The sequence below is a fragment of the Mus musculus genome, chromosome 4 (genome assembly GCF_000001635.26).
Source record: "Mus musculus strain C57BL/6J chromosome 4, GRCm38.p6 C57BL/6J".
Classification (NCBI taxonomy): Eukaryota; Metazoa; Chordata; class Mammalia; order Rodentia; family Muridae; genus Mus; species Mus musculus.
Window position 1 is genome coordinate 135,340,828 of NC_000070.6, and position 14,364 is coordinate 135,355,191.

At 44.1% G+C, this 14,364-nt stretch overlaps 1 protein-coding gene across 30 annotated transcripts in view; it reads right to left on the bottom strand.

Annotated features, from left to right (window-relative positions):
* Srrm1 (serine/arginine repetitive matrix 1) overlaps positions 1 to 12,450 on the bottom strand; it is a 32,794-nt gene extending 20,344 nt beyond the window's left edge. For 8 of the 30 annotated variants that reach the window (NM_001369069.1, NM_001130477.2, NM_001369068.1 and 5 more), the window contains exons 1-7: positions 12,270 to 12,319; positions 6,288 to 6,377; positions 5,908 to 6,030; positions 3,672 to 3,842; positions 3,037 to 3,152; positions 1,543 to 1,746; positions 20 to 208 (exon numbers count right to left, since the gene is read on the bottom strand). In NM_001369069.1, the coding sequence (NP_001355998.1) occupies positions 20 to 208; positions 1,543 to 1,746; positions 3,037 to 3,152; positions 3,672 to 3,842; positions 5,908 to 6,030; positions 6,288 to 6,377; positions 12,270 to 12,290 (914 nt within the window). In that variant the 5' untranslated portion in view covers positions 12,291 to 12,319. Of the gene's footprint in view, positions 1 to 19; positions 211 to 1,542; positions 1,747 to 3,036; positions 3,153 to 3,671; positions 5,619 to 5,907; positions 6,031 to 6,287; positions 6,378 to 12,269 lie in introns of those variants that run through there. The other 22 variants (XR_003954981.1, XR_003954982.1, XM_030253657.1 and 19 more) reach the window with 12 other exon arrangements.
* Positions 12,451 to 14,364: the final 1,914 nt, after the last annotated feature.

Sequence of the window (14,364 nt, forward strand, 5' to 3'; positions counted from 1 at the left end):
TCCCAGGGCAACAACGCACCTTGATCGGGATCTATGTCTCCGTCTTGGTCTAGTATGAGAAGGTGATCGAGATCGGGTCCGAGACCGAGATTTGGATCGTGACCGAGATCTTGGTCGAGTCTTTTCCTTTTCCTTTTTGGAATTTTTTTCTGGAGACGGTTCTTTGGGCTCTGGTACAGGCTCAGGCTTGGGAGCTTTCAAGATGTCACTGTGAAAATAGCATTTTGTTTTTTTCCCTCCAACTCTCCTCAGAATTCTAAGCCAATTCAACAATATTGGCTGTCTTTAGTAGTAGTATTTATGGTACAAGCTCGAACCCCACACTGGAAATTTAAAAAGAGCCGAGTTCATAAAGCCATACTCTTAACAATGTGACCTGGCCCTCACTACTAACAAATTACAAAGTAATAACAGATGTAGATCACCATATTTAAAAAAAAAAAGTTTTCAAAACCTGCAAATACCCCTTGGTTTCAAAATACAGATACACATCAGAATTCACTGAGCAACTAAGAATTAACATCTCATTTTCACGTGTGGGACAAGAACTGTGTCACTGTCAACTGCATGAGTCCAGAAACTCTGATCCCCGGGTGCCTGAGGGGAAAGAGGTGAACACGATCAAATGCCCACAGGCACAAAGTTCAGGTGAAATAGGATCTCCGCGCCTGCTTGACTACTGGCTGAGCAATCTGTGGACAGCAGTTTGTAGTCACCACAAATGGGTAATTTGTGAGTAGTGCACACAACTGCAGAGGCTGCAGTGTTGTGGCCTGCATGCTATGTGGCCTTGCGAGCTATGAAACGTGAGATGTAGCAGATGCATCACACTCAAGATGAACCTGTCCACAGGACACAAAAGGTTCCCCTGGGGCTGGAGAGATGGCTCAGCGGTTGCTCTTCCAGAGGTCCTGAGTTCAGTTCCCAGCAACCATATGGTGGCTCACAATCATCTGTGATGGGATCCAATGCCCTCATCTGGTGTGTCTGAAGACAGCTACAGCAGACTCATATAAATAAATCTTAAAAAAATAAATAAAATAAAGGGTTCCCCCAAAGGAGGGAGTAGCTTTTATTTGGTCTATTTTGTACCCCAGTTAACAGAAGTGAATAAATCTCTTTATGTTTGGGGGTAAAGATGTTATATAGGATATAAGTCAGTGACAAAGAGTGCGCAAAGCTCTGGGCTATATCCCCCTCTTACAAAAAGAAAACGAAAAACAAAAGAGGAATTTATCCACAATATATTGTGGCAAGCAGGTAGGAAAATCAATAATTGTGATCAATAAAAAGTTTTGAAACGATATGGCAGACAGGTGGTCATCTCTGGGGCATTTTCCTTATTTTATACACACTCACACACACTCACACACTCTCACACACACACACATAATCTCAGCTTCATTTCCAACACTAACTTTATAATAAAAACTTAAAGAGAAGCTATCTGAAAGGAAAACATGTCCTTTGCTTTGACGTTAGCAATGAACACTGGCAGTGGGTACGACCAGCCTAAGGAGTAGGTGACAGTTAGGAACGTGCCTTGTAGAGGTGGCCTCCTGTACTGAGGAGTCCTTCATCCTCACGGATGGCTCTGGGAGCTCTGGAGATTTCTCCTTCTTTTCTGGGGCAGGGGAAGGGCTCCGGCTCTTGGTTCTGTGACGGGGAGATCGAGAGTGACTGCGCTTTCTCTCTCTCCTGACAGGGGAAGATCGTCTTCTAGGGGAAGGAGATCTGGATTTGCGTCTAGGATGAAAGCAATTTTTTCAGATTTTTTACTAATGTGGTTTAGAGTAGACAACGGGAAAATCAAGGATTAATCTTGTAAGTTACCCACTGTGATCTGTATCTGAGAAGTTTCACATGGAAACAAGATATCCATTTCATCTACTTGAGAAGGAAAAGGCCAGAGAGAACTAGAAGGACAAGCAAACAGAGGTGACAGCCTCAAGGACCAGTTAGAAGGGGAGGCACGGAGTTAGGCTGGAGGCATGGTTCTCAACTATCCCGGCGATCATTCAAAGACCAGGGCCTGAGATCAAAGTGCTTAAAGCAACCACTTTCTCAACAGTCAATCAACCCTACCAATATACAGGGACTAAGTACAAGTAGCTCGTATCAGAGATGACCAGGCAGAGCCCGAAGATGCAGAAAATGGATAGATAGTGCAATGCAAGTAGTATGTTCTTCACAAGAAAAGAGAAATGCCAATTTTTTATTGGTGGGGGCCCCTCTTTCTTTTTAAGCTGAAGTGCACCTAATTCAAAAGTATTGATTATTTTTTAAAACTTGTAGTAAAGCTGCCCAGCATGGCGGGGCACACTCAGCCTTTAGAGGCACTGCTTCTCTAGGTTTTCCAACTCAGCACAAACAACAAAAATATTACCTCCTCTTTTCATTACAAATCCCCACAGATTTATTTTTTAAAGTCCTAAAAATGAAAAGCCTAATGGAATTCTCACCTTTCACCACAAATATAGCAGAAGCTGAACCGAGGATTTAAAAATGTGAACCTAACAATAGTCTCATTGGAAGAAAGAAGAAAACAAATAAATGATTTGAAGTTTGGGCTCAGTACAACCATCTAAGAAAAGCAGAACATGGAATTAGGTAAGTACATGAACGCTAATGAGCAGCTCTGCAATACAAGGGACTGGAAATAATCAGAATACAGTAACAACAAAAATTCCAATGTCTTACTTAAGCAAAGCAATATGAAATCCAAATTTCTACTTAAGAATGAGTAACTCACCTAAATTAGAGGTGATCATTTTGGTCAAATGATCTGGCTTTGTCTTTTTTTTTTTTTGAACAGAGGCTTAAGAAGCCACCCCTACACCCCCACTGCCTTAATCTCCTGAATATAAAAACACGTGCCAAAAGGCTAGCAACAGAAAAGCTCTCTTTAGCCCAGAAGCAAACAGCAGCTCTCCAGTGGTGCTCCCCAGGTCTTCTAGCTAGGGAACTTGGACCAGAGCACCCCTAAGGACCCCAGGCACCTTACACACCACCACATCTCTAGCTGCTCTGCCGTACCTTCTTGGGCTGCGAGACCGCTCCCTCTTCTCTCTGCTGCTTTCCTTTTCTTCCTTATCCCTCTTATCTTTATCTTCATCTTGTTTTTTCAGAGACGCCAATTTTTCTTGTTCAATCTGCAAGCACAGAGTTGAGCACTAAGAGCATCCATTAAGGTACTGACACGGGTGCTCCAACTGCCATTTCACAGGCGTGACTGGCTGCAAGGTGTTCCATGTTCTCAAGTTCACTCTTACAACACTCTTTCATTTATCCTTTATCATTAATGTAAACTTATACCATTTATATCATTTCACTTATCATTTATATAGTCACTCTCTTGGGACTTTATAATTACTACCTGTGCGAGAAGTTGCACACACTTTTTAGATACTTTATTTAGACTCCCTTTTAAGGTAAATGCACTTATACTTTAAGAACTGAGAAAAACAAAAACAAAGCACTCTGTCCAATTGTCACTGCCTCTGGGAATACGCCACTCTAATTTCAAATGTGGTAAGCCACAACTCAGTGGGCAGACACATCCAGCAAACTAGCCTAGCCGGATCAGAGGCTACAGTAGCTCAAAGAGACAAAGCCCTCAGGGTAACCATCCGACCGTGTATGACATCTCAAGTCAATACAAAAAGCATTACTTGTCTCTGCTTTATCTCTTCCTTCTTCAACTCTAGGAAAGCAGAAGGGATTCCGGCGATATTTTCTTGTGCACTCAACAGCAGGGGCCACAGCTCTCCCATGAATTCTCTAGCATTCTTCCCATTCAAAAACCCAGTCAGGTTGATTTGCATCATTTTGGAATCTGGGTTCTGCAAAAAGACATGACAGGAAGAAAAACAGGTTACTTCGAAACTAGCCAACCTATCTGAAATTCATTTAAATTAGTATTTAAGTCTACCATAAGGGGCTTAGGTACATATATATGCTCTACTACTGTAAAAATAGTTTTCCCTAGTTGCATCTTGGTAATGTAATTTCTAGATAATCCAATTCTCCCTCACTGAACCAAAAGCATTAGAGCAGCCTTTGTGGATTTCCTAAGTATTTAGACTGTATGGCTGTTAGTGGGCTTATGCATTTATCAACTCTAAAAACAATCATGGAACATCTATAAATTCTTGCATTTACTAACAGTTTTTGCTTGGCTGGAAAACTTGCCCCAACCAAAACTTGAAAACGTACATAAACACTTCTCTTTACACTACAGGTAACTTTCTATAAACTATCTAATATCTAGTGCTCAGTTACAAGAACTAACGAGTTAAGCATGCACTCTGTAACATCTGAAGACTAAGCTAAAAGCCTGACTACTGCACATGACAACCTGTTACTAACAATGCCACAGATGCTCAACTGTCCACAAAACTAAGAGTCAAGATTTCTACAAGTAATTTGGGTTTTTAAACACTAGATTCTGTTGGTCAAGCAACAAGGTCCGTATAACAAGCACAGCTCAATAGCACAAAGCAAGTACAGATTCCAGGTGTCTTCAGTGTCTTCTTGGAACCTTGGGGGTTTGGAATCGCCAAGTCCCCTGTAGAGAAAGATGTTCCCTTGGCTTGCTTCCGACTCCCTACTGCAACTCAACCACCTTGAGTTTAATGTTATATCATTTATCTAAATTGCAAAAGACGAACAAGCAATAATGAGTACACAACCACAAAAAAAGAAAAGATTGTTTAAAAAGCTCTACACTTTAATCTCATGCTCACTACAGGGGAATACTACCAGGTATTTAGGTTTTAAAGTTCACTAAAATTCAAGTCAGTAAAGCATTTCTCTAATAAAATAGTAAATTAAGCATTTAAAAAACATCCTCCCATGTTTCTGGTCTCTAAAGGAAATAAATAAATATACTTAAACATAAGGTCCTTTCTTAAAATTAAGTCTTAAAAAACATTCAAAGCAAAATAATTACCACATTGTTTTAAAAATGAAATACCTTATCGTTTGGAATGATAACTGTTCTGTCAAAATTCAAGCATGAACTCTTGGGAACAGGAGTAATGTAAAAGTAAACTCACGTCAGTACAGTTACCAAAAGGTTTTATGGTACGGCTTTACTGTCCTTTGGGTACCATGACAAAATAGCAAACTATGTTACAACAGAAATAATTGTAAACAGTTATATCATCTTGTATTATTTCATATTGGAAGATAGAAACAATTATGTTAACTGGCTTTTATAGGACTGCCAATCCATCTGCCTGAACTTCTAACTACAATGTAAATAAAATCCTGTGCCTTAATTCTAACTGGTAAGCAACTGACTTGTAACTACAACTAAAGTCTTCAGTTCTTTTAAAAGCAACATCCAGTCAAATCAGATCGCCCCTCATGCTTCAAATAAATGTCCACCTCAAAATGCTACTTTAAAGAGCAGTACACAGCTTTACCAATTGCTCTTGTTTGTGTTGTTGTTGTTGTTGATGTTCGGCCACTTTACACAACTCACCTCCAAACACACACTGCGTCATCAAGGGAGTTGGGTCAGAGCGACATTGGGACACTCACTCTGCTGTGACCTAATAAGGTGATGGTGCTATACTTCAGACGCAAGGAATAACTTCCATTTTGGTTCAGGCCTTTTAAATCATAAATCACATTATCATTAGAAAATTGCTGTCAAAGTAACTTAACATGTAACAGCAAAATTACAAACAGTAAGTTTGATTTTTTCACCTGTGTAGCTTTCAAAACTATGCACCTTCACTAGACCTCCAGCCTTAACAGCTGTTTTACAAAGTGAATTCTTCTCACAACAAACATTGTACAGTAACCCTTCTACATTTGTATTCCACAGAAAACCTGAGTTTCCACAGATTCACAAATCATGTCACATACTCAGAAGTAAGAGCCATCTGCATGTCATACCTTCACTTCCAGCTGGTTGAATATAAACTCAATGACAACATCATCTTCGAATCCAAGGATCTCAGTTACTCTTTTGGTTATCCAAGGCTTTATAACCTCCAAATTTACTTTGCTCATGTCCACCTGGTGAAACATGCAAACCAGTAAGTACAAGTTCACTGCAGTAAGAGCTTGAGTTAGGTTGTCTAAATGATTCCTTTAGCTTATGCACATTTAAAAAAGTTTAACTAAAGTTTATCTAACATGCTCATTCTTTGGTTGTACTGTATATGTGGTGGCTAAAGGGTGGCAAATTGTAAACTTTTTTTTTCTGCACAAATGTAACAGTTCATCTCTCAACCCTTAAAATGCAGCAACTGCAAGAGTCCCACCCAGAATACCTTTTTTTCTAAGCATTCTGCAAATTTCAGCTGCTTGAGGAGTTTCTTCTGTTTGTTGCTGAACCGATTATCCTGCTCCGCACTTGTTCCCTGCAGGAAGCAAACACATGGCCTAAGAATACAAGATGAAACTTCTGCTTCAGTTAAAAACCAATGCACATCTGAAGGGGTCAGAGGACAACTCTGGAGAGTGAGTGCTCTCCTTCCAGCACGTGAGGCCCAGGGATGGGATTCAGCCCATCAGGTTTGGCAGCAGGTGCCTTTTCCCATTGAGCCATTTTGCCAGCCTTTTCTAAGAAAAATAAAATCACAACAAAAAACTTAGTTTCATCCATTAGCCCAGGCTAGCTCTCAAACAATCTTCCTGTCTCAGTTTCCCAAGTGGCAGCCTAAATCACCATACTGTTGATTAAAAGAACTGTCCATTTTATTTATTTTAGTCACATTTGCCCCCTTGCCAGCTCTTACACACAGTGACCTCTCTGTGCAGCACTGGCTGACCTGGAATAGACCAGGATGGCCCCCAGCTCACAGACCCTCTGGCTTGGCACTGCTGGGATTGCAGGCCTGTGCCACTAACATAGCCCAATCCCTTCGCCTTTAGGGTGTGTGTCTCTGTCCCCACTTCTTTCTTTGCTCCTTTTACCACAGGACAATGCTTTCTAGTTTTCTGAAATTGTTTATGTTTTGCCTACATTATGTCTGAGCCATAAATCCAGAACCCAAAGTAAAATTCTTTAATAGCAAACAAAGGTTGCAACAACTTTTACAGTCAAAATAATTGAGTAGAAACACAGTAACTAATATTCGGATAGAAAATGTACATTCTTTTCTAAATGTAGTTGACACAGTGTCTATATTTTAATATTAAAAAACATACATTCTGGGGGCTGGTGAGATGGCTCAGTAGGTAAGAGCACCCGACTGCTCTTCCGAAGGTCCGGAGTTCAAATCCCAGCAACCACATGGTGGCTCACAACCATCTGTAACAAGATCTGACGCCCTCTTCTGGAGTGTCTGAAGACAACTACAGTGTACTTACATATAATAAATAAATAAATCTTAAAAAAAAAAAACATACATTCTTAAGTCAAATATAATACAATAGTCGGGCTGGTGAAATGGCTCAGTGGGTAAGAGCACCCGACTGTTCTTCCGAAGGTCAGGAGTTCAAATCCCAGCAACCACATGGTGGCTCACAACCATCCATAAAGAGATCTGACTCCCTCTTCTGGAGTGTCTGAGGACAGCTACAGTGTACTTAGATATAATTAATAAATAAATAAACAAATCTTAAAAAAAAAAATACAATAGTCAGAGCAAGATACCCTCTCCACAATGTTAACTTTGAGACATATACTTTCTTTGCGGGTGTTTAAATGAGAAAGCGGGTACATTTCAAGTTCTCATCCTCTCCTAAATGCAGCACAGTGAGACTGTTCTGTTCCGCTGGTCACAACTTTAAGAACACGATGAGCAGAAGCATGAAGACTGCAGCAAGTCCCAGTGTGGCCTGGCAGACACACCAAGTCCCAGTCACTACCAAAGGACAGACGCTGGAGGATAGGGATACAGCTCAGTGGCAGAGTTCACCCAGCATGCAGGAAGCCCTGGGCTTAGCCGGGCGTGGTGGCGCAGCCTTTAATCCCAGCACTCGGGAGGCAGAGGCAGGAGGATTTCTGAGTTCGAGGCCAGCCTGGTCTACAGAGTGAGTTCCAGGATAGCCAGGGCTACACAGAGAAACCTTGTCTGGAGGGGGGTGGGGTGGGAAAAAAAAGGAAGCCCTTGGTTTAATTCTAGTACTACATAAACCAGGTATTGCGGTACTTATGATCTGAGTCCTATAAGCCAGGTATAGTGGTACTTGTAATCTGAGTCCTAGGGATTTGAAAGGTTAGAAGTTCAAGGTCATTTTTGGCTCCACAGCTTGAGAGAGACACGGGAAACCCAGTGTGTTAGAGGGGGTGAATGCCAAGAACCAAAAAATGTGGTGCACAAATATAATCCAATAATATGGGCATTTAAGGAAGACAAGGTATCTTAAACCACATACCGAGTTCAGGCCTCTAATTCTGTCTCAGAAAGGAAAATGGATGGGGGAGGGTGAAGGGGTGGAGAGAAAGGGGGAGATGGAGAGGAGAGGAGCAGAGAAAGAAAGAAGAGAGAAAATGTGAATTAATGAATTTAAAGCCAGGCGAGAAGGTATACTCTCGTAACTCTAAAATTTAAGACAAGAAGAAAGAATTAGGGGTTCTTGCAGGGCTGGAGAGATGGCTCAGAAGTTAAGAGCACTGACTGCTCTTCTGAAGGACCTGAGTTCAAATCTCAGCAACTACATGGTGGCTCTCAACCATATGTAATGAGATCTGACACTTTCTTCTGGTGTGTCTGAAGACAGCTATAGTGTACTTACATATAATACTAAAAAAAATCTTAACAAAAACAACAAAAAAGACAAACTTGCAAATTCTAGGCCAGCCTGGACTACAACAAAACCCTATCTGGAGGAACAAACAACAGTTCTTAAGTAAATGAGAACAAAACTTCACCAAAGGACTCATCAGAACAGCACCACATCACAGTTTTTGTTCATTTCATCCTTCCTCCTGGCTCAATTAAACCTGGAAGTAACTGGCTCTGACTTGAAATCTACAGATTAGTTTTCGGACTAGCTCCATTCCCTTGAAAACATTTGTTTGGCCTGAGAATAGCAGAGGGACAAGAGCACTCAGCTAACATGCACAACACACGGGTGAGATCCCCAGGACTGTATCAGCAGCAAAAAGTTTTGGGTTGGGTATGGTGTCCAAAACCTCTAATGCCCGCACTCAGGAGGCAGAGGCAGGAGGGTCTCCATGAGTTGCAGGCCAGACCAGTCAACAGCTAGAGCTTCAGAGTGAGACCCTGTCTCAAAACTAAGTTTTGAGAAGGAAAACAAAAACAACCAACAATACAAAACAACAACAACCCTGTAAAAGTGTGCCAGTTCTGCTACCATATTTCTTGAGAACACACAACCTAATCTCTGAGAATGTTTTCTTTACGTCAAATTAATGGCAATGAAGCAAAAAATAGAGATGGATGTCTGAGGTGATAAGGTATGCCAACCACCGTCATCTGATCATTACACGGCATAAGCACTGGATATCAGTGGAAAGGTCAAACCTAGTCACCGGAAAGAGATCCAGAAAGGCTGTGACTGAGTGCAGAGCCTGGTGCATGGTGCATGGGCCCTAGTACTGCAAAACCAAAAAGGTTTTAAAGAAAAAGAAAAAAAGTTTTGGGCCAAGAGTGGTGGCATATACCTTTAGAGATAGGCCATCTCTAAAGAGTTCAAAGCCAGCCAGGAGTGGTGGCGCATGCCTTTAATCCCAGCACTTGGGAGGCAGAGGCAGGCTAATTTCTGAGTTTGAGGCCAGCCTGGTCTACCGAGTGAGTTCCAAGACAGCCAAGGGCTACATAGAGAAACCCTGTTTCAAATAAAATAAAATAAAATTCAAAGCCAGGCTGGTAAGAGGTCCTGAGTTCAAATCCCAGCAACCACATGGTGGCCCACAATCACCCGCAATGAGATCTGACGCCCTCTTCTGCTGTGTCTGAACACAGCAACAGTGTACTTATTAATAATAATAAATAAATCTTTGGGCCCGAGTGAGTGAGGTCCTAAAATTCAATTCCCAACAACCACACGAAGGCTCACAACCATCTGTACAGCTACAATGTACTCATATACATAAAATAAATATTAAAAAAAAAAGTTCAAAAGCTGTCCTGGTCTGCTTTTGATCTTATCAACCACCTCTTCAGAAAGAAAGAAAGAAAGAAAGAAAGAAAGAGAGAGAGAGAAAGAGAGAGAGAGAGAGAGAGAGAGAGAGAGAGAGAGAGAGAGAGAGAGAGAGAGAATGCTATCACCAATTCTTTTTTTTTTTTTTTTGGTTTTTCATGCACCACCACGCCCGGCTTACTATCACCAATTCTTAAATCGAATTCTACTCAGAATCAGGTTGTACTAGGTAACTGATCTAAAATTACCTCCCCACCCCCATTCTCCCCTTTTTAAATTTTTTTGAGACAGGGTTCTATGTAGCCTCACTCTGTAGACCAGGCTGGCCTCAAACTCAGAGATCTGCCTGCCTCTGCCTCCCCTCCCTCCCAGAGTGTTGCGATTTAAGGTGTGCGCCACTGCCTAGTAAGTTTTTCTAACTCAGAACATAAATCCCCCACTTTGTCAGTGTGTAGCATATGTCTGAAATTCTAGTACTGAGAAGTCAAGGCAGGACTCTCTAGGTCCAAGGCCAGTTTGGGTTAGAGAACCCAGTTTCAAAACACTTCAACTGCCCCTGCCCCCAAAAGACCCAACCCAGGGAAAACAAAACTACTTCATTTAAGTAAGTGTAAAAAGAATATTTTAAAAAGTGGGTTATTTTCCAGATCCTGTCCTTTTCAAAGGACATCTTCGCCTGAAAATTGACATATCGCTTTGTTTTAGTTCTTCAATCTCCTTTCCACTAGAAATAACTGACAAGCCTGGCCAGGGTGCAAGTCTTCATTCAACCCCAGCATTCGGGAGGCAGAGGCACACAGATCTCTGAGTTCAAGGCTAGCCTGGCCTACAGACTACAGAGTTCCAGGATGGCCAAGGCTACACACATAAACCACTTCCTGAAAAGGCAAAACAAAAACTGAAGGGGGTGGGGGGAGAAAAAGAGACAATTGACAAGTGAAAGAAACCTTCGACTGTTTTTAAGTGTTAACTTCGGTGCCATAAGAAATGAGTACTGACTACAAAGGTTAAGTGCCTAGTTTGTAGTGCAAGTATCTGAGGTGCTGGAGATAGACCCCAGTGTCTTGTTCATACTAGGCAAGCTCTCATGAACCACATACAAGAAGCACCTTTATTATCTCCCTCCTCCTTCCCCCGCCTTCCAATTTTTTCTTTAAAAATGCACACAAACTGTAAACTATATGCTTGATTCAGAGAATGCAAAACTCTAAGCAGTGGTATGACAGAGAGCTGGTATCTGGATTTTTACCAAGCTGTCTTACAAGGTTCTACTCTGCATTACAAGAATCAGCGATTCCTAAAGGGTTTGTTGCTACTTTTAATCCCACAAGTGTACGTTCCCATACATCTAGATCTCGACCTGTAGCTACTTTCCTTCCAAAGTGGACCTAATAAACTGCCTTACTGTGTGGGATCTATGTACCACCTCCAAGGTAACGTCCCCTGCCTGGACATGGGCCGCTGGGAAAGGGTGCTAGCGAAGAGCGGGAAGCGCGACGGAGTCACAACCGTAATCTGTCTCCACCCTCGCACACACCGTTCACTCCAAAAGCCTCCGATTCAAATGTTCCAACTACAAATTATCTAAGCTCCCCTCCCCGAAGAGCTATCAAATTGGGCGGGAGCGCTCACGAACTCTGACCCTGCGCCGCCGGGAAAGCTTAAGACCCAGAGGGTGGACGCTGTACGTCGGGGTTTGGGGGGGGGGCACCCATTTTCTCCAAAGCTGCCACTAAAAAAAAAAAATAATAAGGCCCCTTTCCTCAAACACCTCTCAGGACGGAGCCCCAAACCATACAACCGGTACCCCGCAGCCGCCCCGGGCTTCCCACCGGCCTCCCCCTAAAGACTTCCTCCTTGAGGCTCCGCTAGGCCCCGAGCCCGGGCGGCCGGCGCGGCGCCCGGCCTACAGGGCCTCGCCAGGCGGCCGGTGAGGTTCGGCTCCAGCCCATTCCCGCCGCCATTTTCCGGCCACCGCCACCGCCGCGTAGGGGGGGACGATCCCGGAGGAGGAGACTGCGCAGGGGCGCACCGGTCTCGGCCGCAACGCCGAGGCCGGGGGACGCTGCCCACGAACCCCCTCGGGGTCTCTAAGGCCTTCCTCCGCGGGCCGTCCTGTCCGGGATTTTGAGCGCCTCCCCCTCGGGTCTTACAAACAAGCCTCTCGCCTCTCCCCGGATCCCCGCGCTCGGACTTACGCGGAAGAATCCCGCGTCCATCTTGCCGCCTCGCTCGGAGATCGCTCCCTATCCCAGCGTGCACCGCGCCGCCGCGACGGAGGGCGGGACCGGCAGAAGGGAGCCCAGCGCCGGGAGGCTGCGCGCGCCGCTACACCCGCCCCGCTCCGGCGGGCCTGCGGCTGCGCCTGCTCAGTGCGCCACGAGAACGACGCGCATGCGCAAGCGCACCAGGGCGGCAGCCTTTCGCTAGGAGGGGAGGCGAGCTGGGCGACTGGAACCAATGGAAAGAGGAGGGAGAATCTTTGGGTCGCCCAACCCTACCGATCTTTTTTTTTTTTTTTTTTTTGTGGCGCATGATCAGCGGTGTTCGCGCGACTTGAGTTGATCCTTCCTTTGATCCGTAGTGGGAGGATGTGGGGAGTTGAAGGGAGATGGGGGGCGGGGGGGAAGCCTCAGTCCTGGGGTGCATGGGTAGTCATAAAAGAGAATGCTTGCTTAGGGGCGGCCCGATACGCCAGTTGTTGTCATTGTGAAAGTTGAGCTAGGAGTGGGTTTTGGGAGGTTGCCGGCGGGGTTGAGCCTGCAGCGTCAGCTCGTATGAAGCCCGCGTGTTCGCCGGATGTGCGTCGCATCTGGCTTGTTCTTGAGGTGTCCATTGGATACCTTTCTGTGCTTCTGCTGCGAAACCACGCCGAAGGGCAGGAAGTGGAAGAGGGCCAAAACCGGCCCTTTAATGTGCTCACCAAGCGCTTTCTCTCCAGAAAAGTTTCTCTGGGGCCACTTTGTAACATTCCATCTTTCACAGACACGCGCACCTCTAATGCTTTTTCATGGAAAAGTCGGGAAGTGGGCATGTCTGCCCTAGGAGTGCTAGTGTAGAAACCCGAATGTCTCCAGGCATTTTTTTTTTTTTTCTTTTCCTGGCTTTCCTACTTAAAGGGGGTTGACTTTCCCATTTGAACGCCCACAGACCAGATATGACTAGGTTCGTCTCGTCCATCAAAATCATCAAATGAATCGAAATAGCAGGGAAATCAGAGAGGCTGTCTTTGAGCCTTCTCTGTCTCTGTAGATGGCAGTAGCTTTCCTTTTGTTTAGGACAATCTTGCTGTTGAGAGTCCTCTTTCCTGCACACCCCACTCCCAAGCCCTCAGGAAACACACATGCCACTATGATGGAGGCCCAAGGTCCCTTATCTGAGTTGAACTCCTGCACTAGTTCTGTCACAGATAGCCCTGTTCCTGACCTTGCCACCCAGCATCCATTCTGAAGGAGGCCCGGATGCTGAACGATGCTGTTGAAAACCCTAGGTATCTCTGTGAGTTCAAGGCCAGTCTGGTCTACAGAGTGAGTTCCAGGACAGCCAAGGCTACATAAAGAAACCCCATTAAGTACAAAGAAAGGACGTTAAAGAAAGAAAGAAAACCATGGGCACTTGTCTGCTGAAAAGTCTCCAGTGGTTCCTCACATTTTTTTTCCCCTCCAAAAGTCAAAATTGCCCTTTCCTTGATCCCTTGTGCCTCAACCTCACTCCCTGAATTTCCTGCTGCCCAAGGTTTGTACCGGTCTCTGAGCTTCATGAAACCTCTGACTGAGATAGGCAACAGCAAGGTTACTTGGTAATCCTCAAATTCTACTCAAGTGTCCCCCAGGAAAAAGGCTCACGCACCCTCCACCCCCAGCTTTTATCACCTGAATTTAGGGGGTTTTGTTGTTGTTATGTTTTGTTTTGTTTTTTCACTTATCCTCAACCTTTGTTTCTCACAATGAATTGTGCCCTCTGGTCAAATCTTGACTTCTGCTTCTCTTAATATTTAATAGTGGGTGTGGTGGGTCAAGCCTGAAATCCCAGCACCTGGGAGGCAGAGGATGTCTGAGGATTCTGAGTATAAAGAAAAACCCTGGGCTGGAGACATGGCTCAGTGGTTAAGAGCACTGACTGTTCTTCCAGAGGTCCTGAGTTCAAATCCCAGCAACCACATGGTGGCTCACAACCATCTATAATGGGATCCAATGTTCTCTTCTGGTGTGTCTGAAGACAGTGACAGTGTACTCATATAAATACAATAAATAAATCTTTTTTTTTTTTTTTCCGAGACAGGGTTTCTCTGTG